Raw genomic sequence first — 21,557 nt, forward strand, 5'->3', positions numbered from 1 at the left:
GACCCCTGGAGATGGTAGCTGGGGAGTTGGCCACCTGACAGGAGCTGAGGGATATGATGACAACCTGGCAGGGAGACAGTCAGGAGAATACACACTCTGGTCTCACTCTCTTCCCACCCTCCAATCTGCCAGGCCCACCATTGACCAAACCAAACTGGAAGTCATGGGAAAGGAAACTGTGTGAGTGGTTTTGTAGCTCAGCTTCCCAGGGCACAGAGCAGTGGGTGGTGGGGTAGAGGGTGGGTCTGGAGGGTCAAAAGGTGAAAACCCAGCTGTGTCACACCCCTTTCACCCTACTAGGATAGCTTGGGAAGATCGTGTGGTTGTAGTATTTTTAAAGCCCAACATAGTGTGTGTTGAACAACACGTGAATACACTAGGTCATGATTGGCCAGACTTTCAGTTGCTGAAAATAGAGTCTCAGAATCTTCACATGGTTAACCTAAAATTTAAGTGAGCAATCCAAATGGAAATGGAAATTCTGTTGGTAGAAAAGATGAAAAAGCTTTTTTTTTTTTTAATTTATTTTTATTGATAATACCTGCAAGTGTATCAGGCCTTGAGAGACCTTCGGCCCATCACGTGACCATCAGACTGGAACTTGCTCTGCCCAATCCAGTGCTAAGCAAGGAAGAACAGTCTTACGTCCCCAAACAAAGCTTTTTTCAGGGTAGAGACTAACCCATGGGCTGGGGTAGACACAGGTAGTTTCCATGAATGAGAACTACTGGAACTGGGCCTTTAAATATGAGTGGGAAGGACAAGGTCCTGAGACGTGTGAGAGCACAAAGCTTGTTGCTTTTTAAAGCAAACTTTCTAGGAATTGCTGCACAATACTTATGAGTGTGGACAAAGGAAATAGATTTATCAGAAAGCAGACAAGTGAAAGTGCTCTACTGAGGCCTAGATATTGTTCCCACGTATATTCTAGAGTAGTTTTCTTAAAATTGGTCTTTAGAGGAATTTTACATCCTTCTGTCATATATGCTCAGATAAGCATAGAATTTGAGAGCTGAAAATACGTATATTGAATTTCAGTCTTAAATCTTAGACCTGTTGCTTGATCTTAATGAAATTGGCTGGTATGTCATTCATAGAGGAAGCATAGATCTTTCCTTTTAGCTTTCTGATTGATTTAATATTTGACAATAAGAACAGCAGTGGGTGGGAACTTATTCATTCTCCTTTAATTCCCACAACAACTCTCTGTAAAATAGATATTTAATATCTTTATTTTACTGATGGGAGAAACTGAGTCTCAGAGCAATAGAGGGGTCAACTAAGGGTAGTAGATCCAACAAGTGACGGGATCAGGATTTGCGTGCAGGCCTGAGTGTCTCCAGAAGCCATTCTTCCCCGTTATACTCAGCAGCATTTACACTTGGCTTTACCCTTGCAGGATCCTGAACTGTTGCTTAAATGTAGTTTTTCATGTTGCAATTAAAACACTATTTAATGCACATAATTTTTCAGTTTCCTCTGGGAATATGAAATTATGCACCTATATATCTTTATATATGTACATTTCCTTCTGCTCCAAGTGGCAATAGTGACAATTTATAGTGCAAGTGACACACTGTAACATTGTTATATATGCAGAATGCAGATATTTTTTTATTAGGATTGCTTTTTATAAACATGTCAGCTTCCAGAGAGTTCTTTGAATAATCTGCTCTAGATTTTGTGACTATGCAAAAGTCAGCATGATATTCTTTTGCCCTAGCATGTAGTTTATTGTCGGTTTTCAAATGCCCTCCTGGTTCAGAATGATACCCACGAACATGCTTTTTACTTGTGTAATATGTTTTTAGATATAGAATCAAGAATAAAGTTGAGCTAATGGAGACTCTGTAACCAAGGGTCAGTGACATAAAACCCTAGGGCAGAAGAAAGATGACAGGACAAATGCACAGTAACAGTTCTTTATCCTAAAGCTCTCCCAATTGAAAGATAACCATGCAGGTGCTGAAAGCAGTTGACATGATTCATAATACAGTTTCTTTAATTTTTTTGGTGTGGAAGATTGGCCCTGAGCTAACATCTGTTGCCAATCTTCCTCTTTTGGCTGAGGAAGATCATCACTGAGCTAACGTCTGTGACAATCTTCCTCTGTTTTGTGTGTGGGATGCTGCCACAGCATGACTTGAAGAGCAGTGTATAGATCCATACCCGGGATCTGAACCCATGAACCCTGGGCCACTGAAGTGGAGTGTGTGGACTTAACCACTACGCCACCAACCCCTAGTAATACAGTTTCTTAAACAGAGTTCTAGGGACACTTTACAAGCTGGCATATAGTTAGCACTTAAGCAATTCAATTCATTCAATAAATGTATGTATGTATGTGTATATGCACATATACACATATGCATATATGTATGTGGGTATGCATATGTTCATATTAGAAAATATACAGAGAGATTCAAATGAGAGACACATCTGTGTGAACACTTTATTTTTCTGGTCATTTTTCTATGTTGGCTGAGACTAAATGAAGTCAAAAGTGCTAGCTATCACCAACACACCGAGTGACCCTGAAAGCTAAATTTTCTCAGTTGAGTTCTGTATGCCATGCATTAGGGAATGCATCCTTGGGATGAACCACCTCTCCACTCAGCAAATGTGGAATAATGGATCCTTAACCAGCTGTCGGACATTTCAGCCTAGATTTCTATGATGAGAGCTTGGGTTGGTTATTAAAAGAAATGAGTTCAGTAAAGCATGCAAGGATGTGGAACATAAAACAATGTCTTCCATGCCCAGGCTCTGTTGCCACTGGGTTCATATCCGTGCGGTTCTGCCAGTGGAGTCGCTTGTTAACAGCACCAAACACCTGTGTGCCTGCAGCTCTCCTGCAGAACTTCTGTCCAGTTATTGTATCTTTCTCTCAGATTTAAAGACACCCCTCTCCCATGGAAAAGAAAAATATCTCCCTCATTTGCCTCCTTGACAGCAGAAATATCTGCATAGAATACCTTTTCATATAATGCCCTTGGCTCTTTTAAAGGAATTGGCCAAAAGAAGGATGCATGTGGAGCTCTTTGAAACAAATTTTAGGCATTATCCATATGTTGTTTGGTGCTCTCTGTATGATAACGCATAGGGCCCATTAATTTGAGAATTAAGTATCAGGAAGAGTTTCCTTTTATCCAATAATGGGAATATGTGTCCCACCTGTGTCTCCCTTGGCTCCTAGGAAGTACAGAGCAAAGGGTAACACAGCAGAGGAACACCGTTCACGGAAGGAGTTAGGATCTGTGCTCTCCTCTCATCCAGTATGGTTTTTACTGCTTGTTTTGAGAGCCTTAATGCATAAAGTGACTTGGCATAAGCCTCCTAAAAATCATTTATGGAAGCAAACGGGGTAAAAATTATTCCACCCATCTGAAGGATACTCTCAAATTTAATCAATTAACATATTTTTATTGAGTTCCTACCATTTGTCCAAATAGTTCAATAAAAACTGCCAAAGCAATCTTGCTTCTTTTAAAAAGGAGTCCAGTTTCAAATTCCTAAACAGCTCAGCTTTTTAATCTTGCTCATGTGGAGTTCTTACCATCTTACTCCTCCAGCATCATGAAAGGCTCCTCAAAAAAGATGTAAAATAAAATCTTTGACAAAAATGCAGCTGAAAAGCTATTACTTTGGAAATGTCTTTTAACTTTTTCTTAAAATGTGAATCACATTTTAAAAGATGTCTTTAAAATTGATTAGACTATTTTTCCACCTAAATTACACACTTATGGGTCCTGTATTAATTCATGAATAGATTTAAAATTGATTTGCATAATGAAATTATTTTAATGTTAGCACTGTTTTAGACATTCTTTTTTATCAAGTTGCATATAGTAGAAAAAGCTTCTATCTTTAGCGCTGCAAAATGTACAGCTTTCTATTTAGAAATGAGATACTCAGTTCTGAGTTTTTGATCCTGTGCTTGATGAGATTTTTTAACTTTGTATTCTTTAAAACAGCACAGGAAGAATCTGAAATATTATGGGAATACTATATTACACATGACTTTTTATGTCATAACTGGAATTTTTCATTAATATACTTCTATAAAAGTCATAGAATATTAGAAGTGGAAGGAACCTTAGCAGTCATTCATTCCAACTTACCATTTGGTTGCAGTAGAGAGAATTTGTGAATCCTCTTAAGAAATGAGTGCATCAAACTCAACTCTGTTTACCGGATTTGGTCCAGCTGTTATGGAATGGAGTTGGGCAATTATATCCCTTAATCTGATCTTTATTCTCCTGCTACTGATGTCTGAAGAAGCAGGGAAGGCGGGAGGGGGAGGAAGAGCAGGCACCTAACATTTCTTGAAGGCCATCTAAGTAAAAGGTGCTTCACCTGTGTAACTGCACTCAATCCACACAACTTAGAACATTTATCTTTTTTATTGGCAAATGGAGGCAATACTTCTTAATTCTGTGGTCACCTGATTAGTAAAGATAGAACCAGAAATTTGTTCTAGGTATGTCTGAATCTAGAGCTCGTTGGTTTTTCTCCCCTCAAGGATGATTGTCTTAACTCTTGGCAGTCACATCTCACCAGTGGCTCACATTGACTTTTTGGTTCCAATAATGGATGAGAGGCACAGGGGCTGTGTGTCTCTCATTCACTATTGAATTACTAAGTGTTTAGCACAGTATCTTGTATAAATGCGTGACTTATAGTCATGCTACTTTCAAGATCTGGACAAGCTCTCATGAGAGGCTGAATCATGATTCTATTTTCCCCTGCTGAATGTTGTTCTCCAAGAGTGAAATCCATGGTATTCCATGGGGATTTTGTATTTTTGGGTGAAGATGATGGATTGAGCATAAGCTAAAGTTCTCTCTCATATTTTGCTTCAGGCACATAGAAATGCTGGATTAAATGTCTTTAAAATTAAAGAAATTCATATTTAAACTTAGGGGGGAAAAAAGAACTCAGGTACCAGAAATAGAGAGAGAACCTATCAAAGAAGGTAGAAGCTGAAGCCTTAGGAGCTGGGCTGTCAAATTCCCAGCAAGGTGAGCAGCTAAATTCTCACTTTTCCTGCAAGGAAGGGAACTAGATCAGAGTCTCAATGTAAATCCCATGAACACTCTTCGTGAATTTATGGGAACCAGAATATCGCCATTGGCCAACCTCTCCTAATAGCCAGAAGCAAGTAGTGCCACCCTTTTTGTAAATAGTAAAGTTTTCTGGCAAATTTCTCCTTTTGTGAGGAGTGTTTTCATCTATTCCACTCTTTCTGAGTAAAATTTCAGCACTCATTTTGAATTTCCTCTTTGCCTTCTACTGTTTTTATAGGGGAAACCAGGCCTATTAAAATTTGTCATTAAAGTGTCTTACTGTGGGATAAGTGATGCTTGCAGAAAGGTGTGAATGCAAGTGTTGATAGGCATGTTGGACTTAGTAGAGCAGCTTACCTTAAATTATCCATTTTATTTGTTTTATTGGCGGTTGATGTTGGCCTTGTGCTTGCTGACTCATTTTTAGCAATTGTGCAAGTGCCAGTATTTACCACCTCTATTTGGTCTCTTCTTTTTCAAATCTCCTTTTGAGTCCATCATTTCTTTCTCATCTTTGGACACCCTGCCAGCTCCTTATTGCCCACAACCTTTGTCTTACTTGCTAAGAAAGGCGCTCATTATAGGTCATAGCTAATGATGTTGGTTCTATTCCAAAAAGTATTTACTGAGTATCTACCATGCACTGAGCATGGGCCTAGGGAATATAAAAAATAATATGGGTCATTTTCCTACCTCAAAAGAGTTTATTATGTCAAGGATGCACCACTTCCCGAGGCCCCCACCAACTTTCCACGAAAACATAAAATGTCACATATAGGATGAGATGATTACCATCACTCAGACATGGGAGATAGTCCTGCTTCTGGACCAAGTGCCGTGTAGGTCCTTTACTGAGGCAGTAGTGGGCCAAGGTCTCAAGTGGGATTTCCTAAATTTACAAATCTGGCTGCCAGTCATTCTCTGGAATTGCCTGAGAGTTGCCCATCCCTGTTGTATCCCTACAAATATGCCTTACAGAAATTTCTTCCATCCTTGCAAAAGAGCACACTGCATTCTGGAACAAGAACTGATATACTTTCCAAAGCGAGGACTCATAAATGGAAGACCAGCGCCATAGGTGAGGGGTTTCTGACCAGGCCTACTATCTGAGAAAGATGGATGACTGTATGAGTTCTGTCTGGGGACGAATGTTTTGAGCCACCCTTGAGTTTGAGGAGTGTGGACCAGATACCTAATGTATATGTGGAACTTAGTGACAAAACATGAAAATATCTAAGTTACAGGAAGCAGAATTATAACAGCTATATTCTGAAACAGCAAGCAGCCAGTCTTAACTATTATGTGAGTCTCGGATTCCTTTGAGATACTCAACTCAGGGGGAAAATACGTATGGACAAAAGGTTTTGCAAATAACCTGAAGAAGCTCACAGGTCACCCCTCCCCCATGTGAAGAACTCTACTCTATGTGATGGTCCTGGAGAAAGTGCCAGAATGGTTTAGTCTAACTTGTATTAAAGATTTTTTTTCCTCCTGGAGGAAAATACAAGCTCTACTGTAACCTTGTTCTGCAGCAAAGACTGTAATGCGAGCCAGCTCAGCAAAGTCTCAGCAGATGATTTTAGTTCAGAGTCTCCGTGAAATGATTCTCAATGTAAAACAACTTCCAGAGACTATAGTCAGTCATTTTCTTTTTCATTACCCTAATGTCTTTTGGTTGTCAAAAATCAAACAGTCATGTTAACACAAACCTACACACTGAAAAATAGATAGATATCGGTGCTTGGGGAAAGCAGTATATGGTAATAGATGATAAAGCATGCTCTGCAAAATAGGAAACATTTTGATTTAGTGCTTTCCTCATTTGACAGGTAAAAGCTTTGCAGTTTGGGAAAATTTTGGTGGAATAAGGCTATGCTGTTTTAGTTAAAAACGGAAATGAGAATACATCTAGTCTATATGGTAGCCATATTCTTCTGGTTTGCTTTGCACCTGTTTTCCAGTTTAGTAGGCTGGAACGAGCTATGAGGAACTCTTTGGAGGGGATGCTGTGTTCCAGGCAATGTGCGAGGATCTTTGCACATATTGCCTCTGACCCTCACTGTCCTCAGTTATACAATAACAATGATACTGTATTCCCTACAGTGCTGTTTTATGGAATGGAGAAACCAAAACACAAGTCTAATCCTTGGGTTTGTTGCTCCTTCAGTTGTTTTAAGTCGTCTGTCATCCATTCACATACACATTCAGAAAAACCTTTGTGGTGTATCTGAATTCTGTATTCCTCTGTATTCACTATTGTTTGTATTCCTTTGTTCCAGGAGCTAGAAATAAGGCTAGGAATTACTCTACAGAGACAAAGCATTCTTGATATATTTCAAAACTAGATAATCTAAAATTAAACAACTTCTTGATTTTGTTACATCCAAATCCTTGCCATGGCCTCTAAGTGTTGTGCGATCTGGCCCCGCCAACTCTCTGACTGTCTATCCCCCCACCCTCCATGCTCCAGTCACACTGGCTGCTTTCTGAGTTCCCTCAACAGGGCGTGCCTCTTCTCATCTTAGGGCCTTGGTTTCTTTTCCTTGGATTCTTTGCTTGGATGGTTTCTTCTCATCATTTAATTTGCCTGTTCACATGTGACCTACTCAGAGAGATGTACTGGGCCCACCACATATGTAAAGTAGCTCCTCTCTCTCTTTTTTTTTTTTCTTTGCTGAGAAAGATTCACCCTGAGCTAAAATCTATTGCCAATCTTCCTCTTTTCGCATGGCCACTGACAGATGAGTGGGGTGGGTCTGTGCCTGGGAACTGAACCTGGGCTGCCAAAGTGGAGTGCACCGAATTTAACCACTCGGTCACCGGGGCTGGCCCGAAAGCAGCTCCTCTTATTCACTAACATATCACCTTATTGTGTTTCTTTCATAGAATTTATGACTATCTGAAATTGTGGTTTTTTTCTGTATTTGTTGCTTGTCTTTTCCCTCTAAAATGCAAACTGTCTGAGAGCAAAGACCTTGTTGGGGATCCAGTGATAAAAATGATTTATGCACTAGGTGTCGATAATGGCATATTGAATGAATGCATGGGCTTTTGTCTCACACTGAGATTACATGAGGAAAATCAGGCGTTCTGATTTGTGATTCCATACTGTTTGGGGATTTGTTCCTGATAGTAAATGCTTGCTTAGTAAGAATTAACAAAATGCCAGGCACATAGCTAATTAGATAGTTCAAGTGCTTTACGTGTATTAACTAATCTAATGCCCACAACCTGTGAGGCGGGTATTATTATCACTCCCATTTTATAGATGCAAAAATTGTGGTACAGGAGGTTAAGGAACTTGCATGAGGCTACACAGATAGTAGGTTTGGAAGAAAGTATTTCAGCCAGTGCTCCTCCCTACCTAATGGAAAGTGCTCCATAAATACGGCTTTCACCAGGTGCCCAGCACTCTACTGAGTGCTTCATGTGCATGGTGTCTTTCAGTCCTCACTTCTACACCATGAGGTAGGTACTGTCGTTATGCCCGTTCTATAGATGGGGAGGCTGAGGTGTGGAAAGCTTAAGCAGCTTGTCTAAGGTCCTGTAGTTGCTGAGTGATGGAAAAGGGACTTGAATGTAGACAGTATGCCTCTGAAATCTTAAACCTTAGGCATCATCTCCATCTTACAAGAATGCATGTGGATTGCTTGTGGAATGTAGTCATTTTGAAATGGTTTTTTATTTCACAAAATGGGTTTGTGAAAGAAGGATTAGTCCCTCAGTCAAAGGGTCTCCAGTGGTGTAAAGAACAGGTAACCATAACTTGGCTACCAATTCATAAGGACTTTAGAACAGTCGCAACTCAGAGAAATAAATAGAAGAAGCAGAATTTCATCAGTATTCATCCTTACTTGTCTTTAAGGAGTAATATAGTTGGCTAAATGTCCATTTCTTCAGAAAGAGCGTAAGAATGGGATTAGAAATCTGATAACTGTGAAAGGTCAATTTTGGTTTCTAAAATGAACCAAGACAGAATTATATATATATTTATGTATCACTAGGTCTGACTCTTTACTGAGCTGAAATGCAGTGTATAAAAGTGTAGCAAGACTGTTTTTTGAAACTTACCAGGTTGTTTTTGTTTGTTTGTTTTACACTGAGTTCTTCCTCAGTTCTAACAGTGACAAAAGCTGTCTATAGGGATGATATGATGCTGTGGCTACATTTTGTCTAATATTCAGTTCCATCTCCATCAGTAGGCATTATTAGCCACATATGCAAAACCAATTTACTCACAACACAAGACGGGGCAGTAACAGCCCTAGAATCCAAGCATTATTTCCCTGGCTTCAAACAAAACGTCCGTGTGAAGGATTATGTTTGTATATGTGGAGATCAAACCTTTTTTCTTTGGAAAACTCCCCAAACCCTCTGAGGCCAGTTGATTCAGCAAGAAGAAAATGAGTTCAGCCAATATGCTTTGAGATTCCAACCTTTTCAGAGAACTTGTATTACAAGTGCTGTTACATACACAGTCCTATGTGATCCTACCTGAGCCCGTATTTGATGCTCACAATTACCCAAACGTGTGGGCAGGGCGGCTGTTATTAAGCCACCTTACAGATGAAGAAATTGAGGTTAATAGAGTTTAAAAATCTTGCCCAAGGTCAGGCAGCTAATAAATAGCAGAGCCAGCATCTGAACCACAGTCTTTGGACTCCAAGTTACATACTTTCTGCTGCCCACACCTTCCCCCTTGTCAAGGAGAATCCGTCAGTGGTGGTATTACAGGTTCAGACCATCTCTCCTGAAGATTTTCTTACTCCAAGATCTGCTTCTAGAGAATGGAACCTATGGGGGTTAAGATGGCCTGTCTTTTACTCAGTGCTATGTGCATGTCTGTCATTTCATTGGTTTCAGCCCTGCCTACTTTAAGTCTATGAAAGCAGTGAGTGGTATTTGTGGGCCAGGGCTAGCATTATGTGGTTTTGGCTTTTCAATCAACTTTTATTCTATTTCTTCTAGAACCTTCTGGCAGCTTCTCCTTGCTGCCAATGGGACAGAAACAGGTGGGGATGGCATTTCACAGTGACTTGTTTCTCTTCTCAGTATCTGTGTGCTCTGGGACCCAGCAGAGCCTTTATTTATCAAGCTCATTGTCCTTTGACCCACTATCCTGCCTACTGCTCCAACTTTTATTGTTTATTCCAGGTTTTGAAAGAGTTGCAAAATTTATCAAACATAAGCGTTTACTTAGGAAATGGAATGGACAGATAGGTGGGTAGGTAACTTCGGCTGAACGTGCTTCCAAACCATTGGTGTTAAGAGATCAGGTGATTCGGCGTGAAGTAAACCGGCTAGCCTCAGGCAGCAATGAAATGGGGTGCAGCCAGGCCAGTACTGGCTGCTTGTTCTCCTGGAACCAGAAAGGCTGAGCATTGGGTGTCCTGCTAAAACTCAGCTGGCTAGTGCAGAGGGCTGACCAGTAGAAGGCAGTAATTGCTTAACTTTCATCTGATCAAAGAATGCAGTTTACTCATGGGTACTGGCCCTACAGAACAAGTAGATTGTTGAATATATTTGAATAATCAAGCTTTCAAAACAGAAGCAAAACATACTCCTGGTGATGTGTAAAAGGCAAATAAAGTCAACCAGTCTCTCTTTTCATTGTAGATATATGAATTGTGGACTTTCCCATACCTGAGGTCAGAATGCTGCTCCTCTGTCATGCTCTAGCTGTAGCTGTTATCCAGATCTTTATCTTCTCGGAAAACTGGGCATTTGCCAAGAACATCAACTTCTATAACGTGAGGCCTCCTCTCGACCGTAAGTAATGGTTGCCATTGTGGCTCATGCTGTGGGGTCAGGGTGCACATTTGAAGTCCCTGTTACTACCTATAGTAACTTTGCCTTTTTGGGAACATTTGGTTTATACCTAGAATAAACCAGAAAGTCTTCACTACTTCTGTGGGTAAAGGTAATACATGGTGACGGAAATTTTCTCCATTTCTTTGAAATGGTTAGGCTTATTATTGAAGTCTCAAAAGGGTTCTTGTTTAAAATAATTTTTTGAACACTGTCCCTGAGAATGGCTTAGCAGAGGGAACTCACTATTCTTCAATGGTCTCTTTGTTGGAGAAGCATATCGGCTGTAGGAAGATTCTGCATAAATGGTATATAAATTCTTACAAATGGCCATTAACAATTTTGAAAATAGCTTAGTGTGTTTCAAATTTGGAGGGGAATACTACTTGGATTTTCATTAATATTATGCAGCGTCACCATTAGCAAAGGCTGTATAAAATTCACCTTTTCCACTAATAATCTAAAAATAAGGAAATAGTGTATGTTATCTACCGGGTAATATATATTTTATATATATGTGTAATTGTATACATGTATCTTTCCTCTTTTCTCTCTTTTCAGACCAAAAAAACACTCTCTGATATACTTTATTAGAGAGAGATTGTTACAGATAGAAATTGTTTCATATAATGTGAATGTCTATGGTTCCCACACCTGGAAGAGTATCAGAATCATGATAGGAGCCTTTAAAGCTATATATGCCCAGGGCCCTTCTCCAGAGATGAAGTAGTCAGAGGGTGGGATACAGAATATTTTTTTCTTTTCTTTTTTTCCCCCTCTTCTTTTTAAAAAAGCTCTCCTGACACTAATGATGCACAGCCAGGTTTGGGAACCACTGTCTTTATCCTACTCCCAGCTGAGGCCTGTATCACTAGGGTGCTTCACTTTGTGTTTTCTTTATTGTTTAGGACATTCAGTCACCTGTGTGTATGTATGTGTGATGAATTGTATTTGGGGATATTAATATATGAAAAATATGCAAAACAGTATCACATCCTTACAAATTTCTGTGTATTTTTCTATTTCCTCTAGTCAATCTATTTCCTCTCCCTTTCCCCACCTTCTCTCTGTCTCTCTCTCAATCTCTCTGTCTCTCCAGGACTCAGCCCACAGCAATGACTTTTAGACTCTTAGATTCTCTTTATTTATAGTCAAAATCGTTTGCAATGTCCCATGCCTTCTGTCTTCCAGAAGGTGTACACACACACATATGTATACACATGTATGCCACACACACACACACACCTTGGACTGTCATTTATTATACATTTGTAAATTAGTGATGATTGTTTACTGGTAGCTTAATGGCATGGCACAGACATAGTTTTCATAAAACCCAAATTATCGACAGATTTTGAACTTTTAAAGCCTAATACAATTTTATGATGAGAAAAAAATTGTTAAAAAAAAGAGGAGAAAAGTAATATTTGCTTGTTATAGAAAACTCCAAAGAGGAAGGGTACAGGAGCAATTAAAATTTATTCATAATTCCGTGATTCAGAGTGAGCTCTTCTTTACATTTTGGAATATGTTTCCTTCCACTGTTTTTCCTATGTAAGTGTATTTAAATATGTGACATCCTGAGATCACACAAATTTTATTTTGCTGTAGTTTTTCTCCCATTACACTATATTTTGAATATTTTCCCATGTCTTTGAAAGTATTTTAATGCCTTTTAGATTTAAATATTTTTTAATCATATGACTATAGTTTGTTTAACTAATTCCCCATAATTTATATTAGCCACAGATACACACACACACACACTCACACAATCACAAGCAAGGTAAATGTTAATGCTTCATTGAAAATCTTTTTAAATGCGTTTTCTTCTTCAATTAGCTAATGACCTTAGAATAGACTCTTGGAATTAGAATTGCTAAATCTAAAAGGTAGTGCCAATTTATATTTTAGCTGTACACCCACCAGCATTGAGTATTAGTATTTTTTTAACTATACTGATTTAATAGGTGAAAATGGATTTTATTATTTCATTTTTTATTTATTTACCTACCTCATTCACTTTTGTGTGTGGGCAGAACTGAAATGTATTTGCAATACTTAATGTCCTCTGAACTTTAGCTTTCAATATTTTCCTCTTGTTTTATACATAGACAGATATCCTCCCTGTATTTGAAATACCCCCTGCTTTCTAATTATTATCCCAACTTGTGGTCAGGTTACTAGGATGATTTGGAGTTCACCTTGATCTTTGTCTTGATCTTGATCTTCGTCTGTTTCATTCTCCAAAAATGGGAGAATTGAAAGTTTTATACAGGGCTTTATACCCTGGCCTATAGAGAAATGTCAAATTTATTATACTTTTGACTTCTTGGTCACTAAAATAACAAGATAAAAGGCAGAAAAAAAAAAGCATAAAACATAAAGACAGAAAGCACATACTAGTTGCTGTCCATTCAGACTGCCAGCAGCTCATAATTCCTTTCCTGAGCGTAAGGGCCTGAGAATGACTATCATCCTATATTAAGTGTTACATTCCGGGTCGGGACAAATCTTGTGATAATTGACACCTATCAAATGAGATTACTTGTTAGAGGTTGAATGTAGCCATGATGCAGGTGCATACGGATGCAAACCAGCAGGATTGGATGTGCCAGGGACTCTGCTAGATATTTTTCCTGCAATATGTAATCTTCACTATACCTCTGCAGGTCATGGGGATCTTCATCGTTACTATTATTGTAAATATTGTTATTTCCAGAAGTTAAAATCACACAACTAATTAGTGGGAAGGGCAAATTCAAACTCAGGTTATCTTTTCAGGGACAATACGATATCAAATTATTGGTTCCAATCCTGCCACCACACTTGCCCACCCACTCAACCCTCACTTATCCCCAAGTTATAAATTATAGTAGGACAATACCATGGATATTTCAAACTGCTTTGTGGAATCATTTTCATTATTCTATAGTGAATATTCATAGATGAAATATTTAAAGAAAAGAGAATAAAGAAAATGCCCCAAAGTCTGGCAGTTAAGTCCAGCACCCTAGAAATGGAAATGGTAAGGATGATGGCTTATAAATTTTGTTTGATCTAATAAAAGTTGCCAAATTTGTACCGTATTTGATGTGTGAAATTTTCGTCTTTTTTAACCTGTTTCACTTTGCGTTTTTCTCTAAAGCTACACCATTTCCAAACAGCTTCAAATGTTTTACCTGTGAAAACGCAGGGGATAATTATAACTGCAATCGATGGGCGGAAGACAAATGGTGTCCAGAAGGTAAGTGTGCTGAGTTTGGAAGACTCTTGTGATCACACCTCCTTTAGCTCTCTCCTGACTGCCCTGAGCAGAGGCGTCTTGGGTAATGGGATTAGCAAACCAACAGGCAGACCATGTGCTATAGGAATCAGAGATTTCTTTTACAAGACTATCTAGACATCAGACTACTTTGAGAGTACTTGAAAACTGATAGCACAGCCTCAATCTGTAGTTGTGTGTGCCTTGAGGCAGAATTTCTTAAATAGTATTTACCAGAGAGAACAAATAGACCACAATGTTGACTGAGACAGTCTAAGAATTTCAGAAATGCTTGATGATACCTCTAGAAACATCATACTTACTGGCTAAAGCAAAGGAAGCTTTCTGTACTCTTGAGATACACTGATGCTTGGGAAGCTCATTCATTCACTTGACAAACATTTGAGTATCTGTTTAGTTTGTTTAGTTTGCTGCTGTATCCCCAGTGCCTAATACGGTACTGGCCCATATTCAGCGCTCAGTAAATGTTTGCTGATGCGATGAAGGGATGCCTTTGATCAGCTCAGGGAAAGCTTCTCTGAGGAGTATACATTTGAACTAAGATCTGAATGACTAAAACAAGCCAGCCATGTGGAGATCTGTAGGAAGAGCATCCCAGGAAGAGGGAACAGCAGATGTAAAGGCTGCAAGAGGCAAGATTTGGCCTCTTCCATGAACAGGAAAAAGGCTGTCCAGTGAGGTTTAGTGGGAGATGGAGGAAAGAGCTGATGGAGATAAGGACCAGGACATACAGGATCTTCTTTTTCTGATGAAGAGTTTGAATTTTATTGCAAATGTGATGGGAAGGCAGTAGGGCATTTTAAGCTAGGGAGTACAAGATGGTCATTGTGTCCTAAAATATTGCTCTGGCTGCTGTGTGGAGAATGGATGGTTGGGGACAAGAGTAGAAGGGGACACCAGGTGTGGGGTTTTTCATTGTCTGCAGGCAGGATAAGATGGGAACTTGGACTAGGGGGTAGGAATAGAAGGGGCGAGAACCTGAATGATTTAATACATACAAACCTGGACATAAAGCAGACAGGATGTGCTGATGGATGATTTGGAATAACAAAACTCAGAGTTACAAGGAGATCAGGCAATTCAGATTTTAGGATGCACTGTTTTTTAGGTCTGCAGATGCAAAAGGCCAAGAAAACAAACTCTTCCAGAGTTAGATCACCAGTTTTGGTTTAGTATTACCTTGAATCTTTTGGAAGTTTCTATATCACATTATTTATAGCAATGAAATAGCCTTACCTCTTCCAGATAAAGCCAATGTGTGGAGCCAATAAATAGTACACACTGGAGACCTCCATTGAACCTAAGAATCTTATGCCGTAAATTAGCACAGATGGCTGTGACATCCACATGGACAGTATTTTTCATTATTGAAACGTGTGATATTCTGTATGAACACATGCATCTACCATTTTTCAAGAATAATAATTAGAATTTTTTTGAGGTTCTTTTACATTTCTGTTGAGTGATCGGCCTTAAATTGTGTGCATGCTTGTGCGTGCGTGCTTTTGAGAATTTCTTTCTACATTTTTCACAGAAATTTATCTTGGTTATTTCAAAGTTTTTGAGGTTGGCTAATGCTTCTCTTTTTTTTTGAGGAAGATTAGCCCTGAGCTAACTGCTGCCAATCTTCCTCTTTTCACTGAGGAAGACTGGCCCTGAGCTAACATCCGTGCCCATCTTCCTCTACTTTGTATGTGGGACGCCTACCACAGCATGGCTTACAAAGCGGTGCCATGTCCGCCCCCGGGATCCAAACTGGCAAACCCCAGGCCACCAAAGTGGAATGTGCGCACTTAATTGCTGCACCACCAGGCCGGCCCCTAATGCTTCTCTTTACTAAGGTGTTTCAGAGGGTGGGTATCATCCTTTAACTATTTGCTTTAAATTCCCCTGAAAACTGGGTGTTGAGGGTGAGAACAGTCATTAAGTGGGGCATCGACGTCCAGCCTCTTGAGCCTCATCTTCATGGACCGCAGTATTCTTTTGAATTGTACCAAACACTGTTCCTACTGGGTCTGTGCATTATGCTCCAATCTGTCATTCATTAATCAAAGCCATCTTTAATGGGAATGTGCTTGGATATTTCTGGGCTTTAGAATTCCATTTCTCTTGAAATGTACAAACAAAAGAGGGAAGCTGCAGCTTCCACCACCAAGGAAATGTCAGAGATGGGAAGAGAGAGGAGGGTCAGCTCTTCCACGTCTACCCTGAGAACCTGACTTTGGAGAGATATGGAATGACCCTACATTCCAGCATGCATGACAGTACAATCTTGACTGTACACTAGTCGAGTTCCAAAGAGCCTAACCATCTGGAATTCTAACTGAAGCTGTAATTTCCTTATTTTTTTTTTCCTTAAAGATTGGCCCTGAGCTAACATCTGTTGCCAGTCTTCTTTTCCTTCTTCTCCCCAAAGCCCCCCAGTACATAGTTGTAGGTCCTTCTAGTTCTGCTATGTGGGACGCTGCCTCAGCATGGCTTGATGAGTGGTGCTGGGTCCACAGCCAGGATCCGAACCAGCCAAACACTGGGCCCCCAAGTGGAGCTCACAAACTCAACCACTTGGCCACGGGGCCGGTCCCTGAGGGTGCAATTTCTTCTTTTTAGTCTGTCATTATTTAGGAGAGTGATAGTCAACCATATCTTGGGGCAAACAGGCCTGCAGCTAGTGTTCTTTGTTATCTCAGGTTTCCTTTTCACCTTCCAGCTTACTTCTGTGGCTGTAGGTGTTATTAAAAGAGGTTCTGTGTGTAACAGGATATGACAAGAATGACATTTTTATTTTATTGACCCTGGCTTTTTTTCTGACTTTTGAGGGCTGCTTTAGCATGTGTGACATTCTATATGAACACATGCAGCTACCAGTTTTCAATTCTTCTTTGTTTGGAGTGTAAATTGAAATGCCTTTCCACAACATTGAGTGGCTCCCTTACCTCTGAATCCCAAAGTCAGCTCCTCCTGTAGAGCACTTGACAGCACTGTCTAGTTTCACGCTAAGTGTACCGAGAGGCAGAATAGTGTTCTGGTTAAGAACGCAAACTGTAGAAAACTGCCTAGATTAGAGTCCTACCTTCTAGCACTTTCTACCTATGTGACTGTGGGCAAGAAACTGAGCCTTGGTTTCTTCATCTGTAAAATGAGGATATTAATATGACTTCTTTTAAGGCTTATTGTAAGGATTGAATGAGTGATTGCATGTCAGAAGAAGGCCTGGCTAATGGTACACTCACTCAATGCATGTTTGCTATTGTTAATATTATTTAAAGCTCACAACAACCCTCTCACAATGCCAGAGCACTTATCATCATTTTACAAAAAAGAAAATGAGCTCGAAGGATCTAACGTGGCTTGCTCACTTGTGATAGAGGCAGTTCCCTAAATCCAGTATTCCCAACTTTAGTAGGGTTTTTTCCCCATCCCGTGACACTGCTGCTGTAGTCCCTTGAAACTAAGAAGCACTTCATTGGCCTGAGAGAACTGTAGAAGAGATACAGAACTAAAGTGGAGTTTTCTGGGATACTGACTGAAATCACTTTCTTGAAAGAACCCTAAGTAATGAATTGTGAGTGGTTAAAGCTGTAAGGATAACTCTGTGTAGAAATGAGTTAGCTACGGGGAAGGGGGAGGCAGAGAGAGTAAGAGTTAATTAAAGAAGGGGAGAAAAATGGAAATACTTTGATGAGGAAATGTCCAACACATTGGGAGGATCCGAGCATGAATAAGAACTACAGGAGTGAGGAAGGTGGTCTTGATGGTAGCCCCTGCTTTCCGTTCCAGTTCACCACATGGCCTATGAGTATACAAGAAACAAATGTGGAATAAGGCAACAACAGGTGTTCTGACCCACTGCGTTTCACGTTTGCAATTTTCATTTTACTTTAGAGCTATAGAATATTGCTTCAGAGGGACAGAGATAGAGACACTGACACTTTCATGTGAAATGAGCAGGCCTATGGTTTGGATGAAAAACTTGTCCTATTTTTTTCTCAACGTTAGCTGCCACCAAAGGATAGGTGCCCATTTATGTTCATTTTCAAAGTATACATGTGCTTCAGAAGCTAATGCCTTTTCAAAAATATCACCTGGAAACTCTGGAGTTCACCGCCATTAAATATCTTGCCTAGAAACCTAAAGATCATCTGGAATTTTAGTCATTTCTGAGATGATTGTTGAGATTTTTCTCTTTTTCAACGTAAAAAATGAAGTTGCTGTTTTTTTTCCTGCCTAGATACACAGTACTGTTTGACAGTTCACCACTTTACCCGTCATGGAAGAAGTACATCCATCACCAAAAAGTGCGCCTCCAGAAGTGAATGTCATTTAGTTGGCTGCCACCACAGCCGAGATTCTGAACATACAGTAAGGAGTGTGTGTGTGTGTGTGTAAGTTACTGTCCTAAGATTTCTTGCTAGTGATGGTTAGTTATACATCATGGAGAGGCAGGAAGGATAAGTAATATGTTGTTGAACATGTTTATTCTTTGAGGAAAGACTCCCTTACAGTGATGCAATGGAGACCAAAGAGAAGTTGAAGACCTTCTGTCCTTCAACAAAAAATGATGTTACTAAAAACGAATGATAATTCCCAGACTCCAGAGCTAGACCCTAGATCTTGGACTTGGGGCGAATTGTCTAAAGTCAGTTCTGGAAGCCCAACAGCAAACCATCCATGAGAGAATGACACACAGAGCCCAGCTCGCTTATCTTATGGCCAGAAATCACCAAAAACACTTCACAGGGAAGCTGGAAGGTGGAAAGAGGAAAATGGTGACAGCTTTTTCTAAGGAAACCTTGTCTCACTCACTACCGCTGCTTCAATGAGGAAGTGAGAGCCTGACAGATTAACCTCAGTTTGATGCAATGAACTATAGATGCATTTTAGATCAACTGATCTCTTTAATTTTCTCATTCTATCATCATATGCCTGGAATCCTGAAGTGTTTGGGAAAAAAATCATTGAAATTATGTTAATTTCGAGAGATTTTAGAATTTGATTTGGCCTATATGCACAGCAAATGGTTCGGACACCAGTGGCTTTTAGCTCTGGCTACACAGGAGGATCTCCTGGGGAGCTTTTACAAGCTATGTTGGTGGTGGTAGGAGAGCATCCCAGACCAACTGAAGCAGAACTTCAGGGTGGGGTCCTGGGCATCAGGATCTTTTTTTTTTTTTTTTTTAAGTTCCTCAAGGTGATTCTGATGTGCAGCCAGGATTGAGAACCAGTGATATAGACACTTTATCTTCCCTAGCCATCCTGGAAGGGTGAAGCATTGTACCAGGTCTTATGATAGGAGATTGCTTCCCCTGAAAACCTCTTGTGCTGTGAGGGTGCAAGGTTTTTTTCACCGTTCAGCGCCCATAATTAACAAACCGTTGCTGCTGTAATGATAGGAATCAGGTGTTAGCAGAGACAACAGAGAGTCGTTATTATCCCCTAACAAGTAGCCCCAAGAAGGAAAATCAATGACCAATCCTAAAGGTTCTTAGCTTTCATTTTTGTTTCAGTGTTTTTCCTTTCAAACACCAAGAAGATTTGTTGACTCAATCAAGCAGTCTTATTCAGTTTCCTTTCCTCTTCTTTCTCTTGCTTATGCTTGGGTTGATGCAGATTAATCACAGCTAAAATGAAAAGACTCTCAAGATGATCCTTACTTTCAGTGGGGGAAGGTGACTCATAGACTGAATAACTCTAATTTTCTCTGGCCTCAGATAGAGCTGAGGGACGCCTTTCTTTCATTTGGCTTTGTTTCACCCTTCCGTCTTCCTGGAATTCACTCTTTCCCTCTCCTCTTCCTTTCGTAACAGGAGTGTCGGTCTTGCTGTGAAGGAATGATCTGCAATGTAGAATTACCCACCAACCACACTAATGCAGTCTTTGCTGTAATGCACGCTCAGAGAACGTCTGGCAGCAGTGCCCCCACGCTCTACCTCCCAGCTCTTGCCTGGGTCTTCATGCTTCCGTTGCAATGATGCCGCCATACCAAGGAGAGGCAGAGACCCGCCCTCTGAAGCACAAGCTAAAAACTGTGAAATCAGTGAATTTCTGAGTGAAGATGGAGCTTACACTTGGTGAAGAGTGCACATTGGACCCCAAAGCAGAAGCCATTGTTTGCTTGGCTACGATGCTCCTGCATGAGGCTGCTGGATTGAGGAAGGGGATTTGGCAGGGACTGAGGGGATTATCTGGTTTCCAGGCTTCCTGGTCAAGGGGGCTGCATTCTGTCACTTCGGCAGGGCGGATCCTGCCAGCATCTACAACTGGCAGGTTGCAATAGCCTATATTGTCCCCGCCTGACCAGGCCTTTAGTTGAAAGGACTCCTTGACCTCACTGACTTCTTCCAAGGCTGCTGGGTCAGACCCTCTTGTTTCTGTGATTAGCTCAGAGCATCTCTATGAAATCTAACCCTTCCCCCGATAAGAACGTAGTTTCCCCACCAACAGCGTAGTCAATGAGAAAGGCAACTGTAGGAAGAAGACTTTCAGTTGAACTAATATGAAACTCATCTGTGAATTGTGGGGGGAAATAAAGGTTTTAAATTATACAATGTAAAATGCCTGCCTGTGTGTTTCTTGACTGACATGGAGACCTCAGATGAAGCACATTTGCCAGTGTCATAAAGGAGGTCAATGAAGTTATGTTTTGCTGCGCCATGGGTGGTATATTCTGGCTTAAAGTATAAAATTCCAAGCCAAAGTGACTTGGATTTCCTTTTTTGGGAAGGACACTTCTTAGGATGCTAAATGCAAAATTAGTGAATTGAGAAGTTCAGGAAACTGCCCCGATCAAGGAGGATGACAGCTTATCATATGATGCACCCTCAGCAGTAGCAACTTAAAGTCAGAGACCAGGATAGTCAACTTCTCTCTGAATGTCAGGGCCACCAAGAGAACCTTTCTAAACACATGCTAAAATGTTTTGTCCTTTGTCTCCTCTTTTATAGCACAGTCTCAGAATTAATGATCAACTTCTTTCTGTTTCTAGAATCCTGATTTCCTACCTTTACACTTTGGGGTGATCTTTAAACACTCTGCCCTTGTCTGTATAGTGATGAGTTAATAGAGTGTTGTTATGTTTTTCTACCATTAGAATGCTGAGTGTTTTGCAGAATCCATTAATGGTGCTATCCTGGCCACATAGGCTCACCTCTGATGGGGGTTGGCAAACTATGGCCCATGGGCCAAATATGTCCCACCACTCTTAGTCTGCTCTGACTGCTGTATCAAATATAATATTGAGTGGCTTAAACAAAAACATTTAATTTTCACATCTCTGGAGGTGGGAAGTCCAAGAACAAGGTGCAGCAGATCTGGTATCCGGTGAGGTCCTACTTCCTAGTTTGCAGGCCGCCATCTTCTTGTATCCTCACAGGGCAGAGGGCAGAGGGCAGAGAGAGAGC

General features: G+C 40.3%; 1 protein-coding gene across 34 annotated transcripts in view; it reads left to right on the plus strand.

The window, feature by feature from the left end:
* The window catches only part of LYPD6B (LY6/PLAUR domain containing 6B), a 170,573-nt gene extending 149,861 nt beyond the window's left edge, over positions 1-20,712 (plus strand). For 33 of the 34 annotated variants that reach the window (XM_070581350.1, XM_070581338.1, XM_070581329.1 and 30 more), the window contains 4 exons: positions 10,683-10,835; positions 14,023-14,121; positions 18,389-18,519; positions 19,965-20,712. In XM_070581350.1, the coding sequence (XP_070437451.1) occupies positions 10,721-10,835; positions 14,023-14,121; positions 18,389-18,519; positions 19,965-20,129 (510 nt within the window). In that variant the 5' untranslated portion in view covers positions 10,683-10,720 and the 3' untranslated portion in view covers positions 20,130-20,712. Of the gene's footprint in view, positions 1-10,332; positions 10,552-10,682; positions 10,836-14,022; positions 14,122-18,388; positions 18,520-19,964 lie in introns of those variants that run through there. The other variant, XM_008531938.2, reaches the window with a different exon arrangement.
* Positions 20,713-21,557: the final 845 nt, after the last annotated feature.

The sequence above is a fragment of the Equus przewalskii genome, chromosome 17 (assembly GCF_037783145.1).
Source record: "Equus przewalskii isolate Varuska chromosome 17, EquPr2, whole genome shotgun sequence".
NCBI classification, from domain to species: Eukaryota; Metazoa; Chordata; class Mammalia; order Perissodactyla; family Equidae; genus Equus; species Equus przewalskii.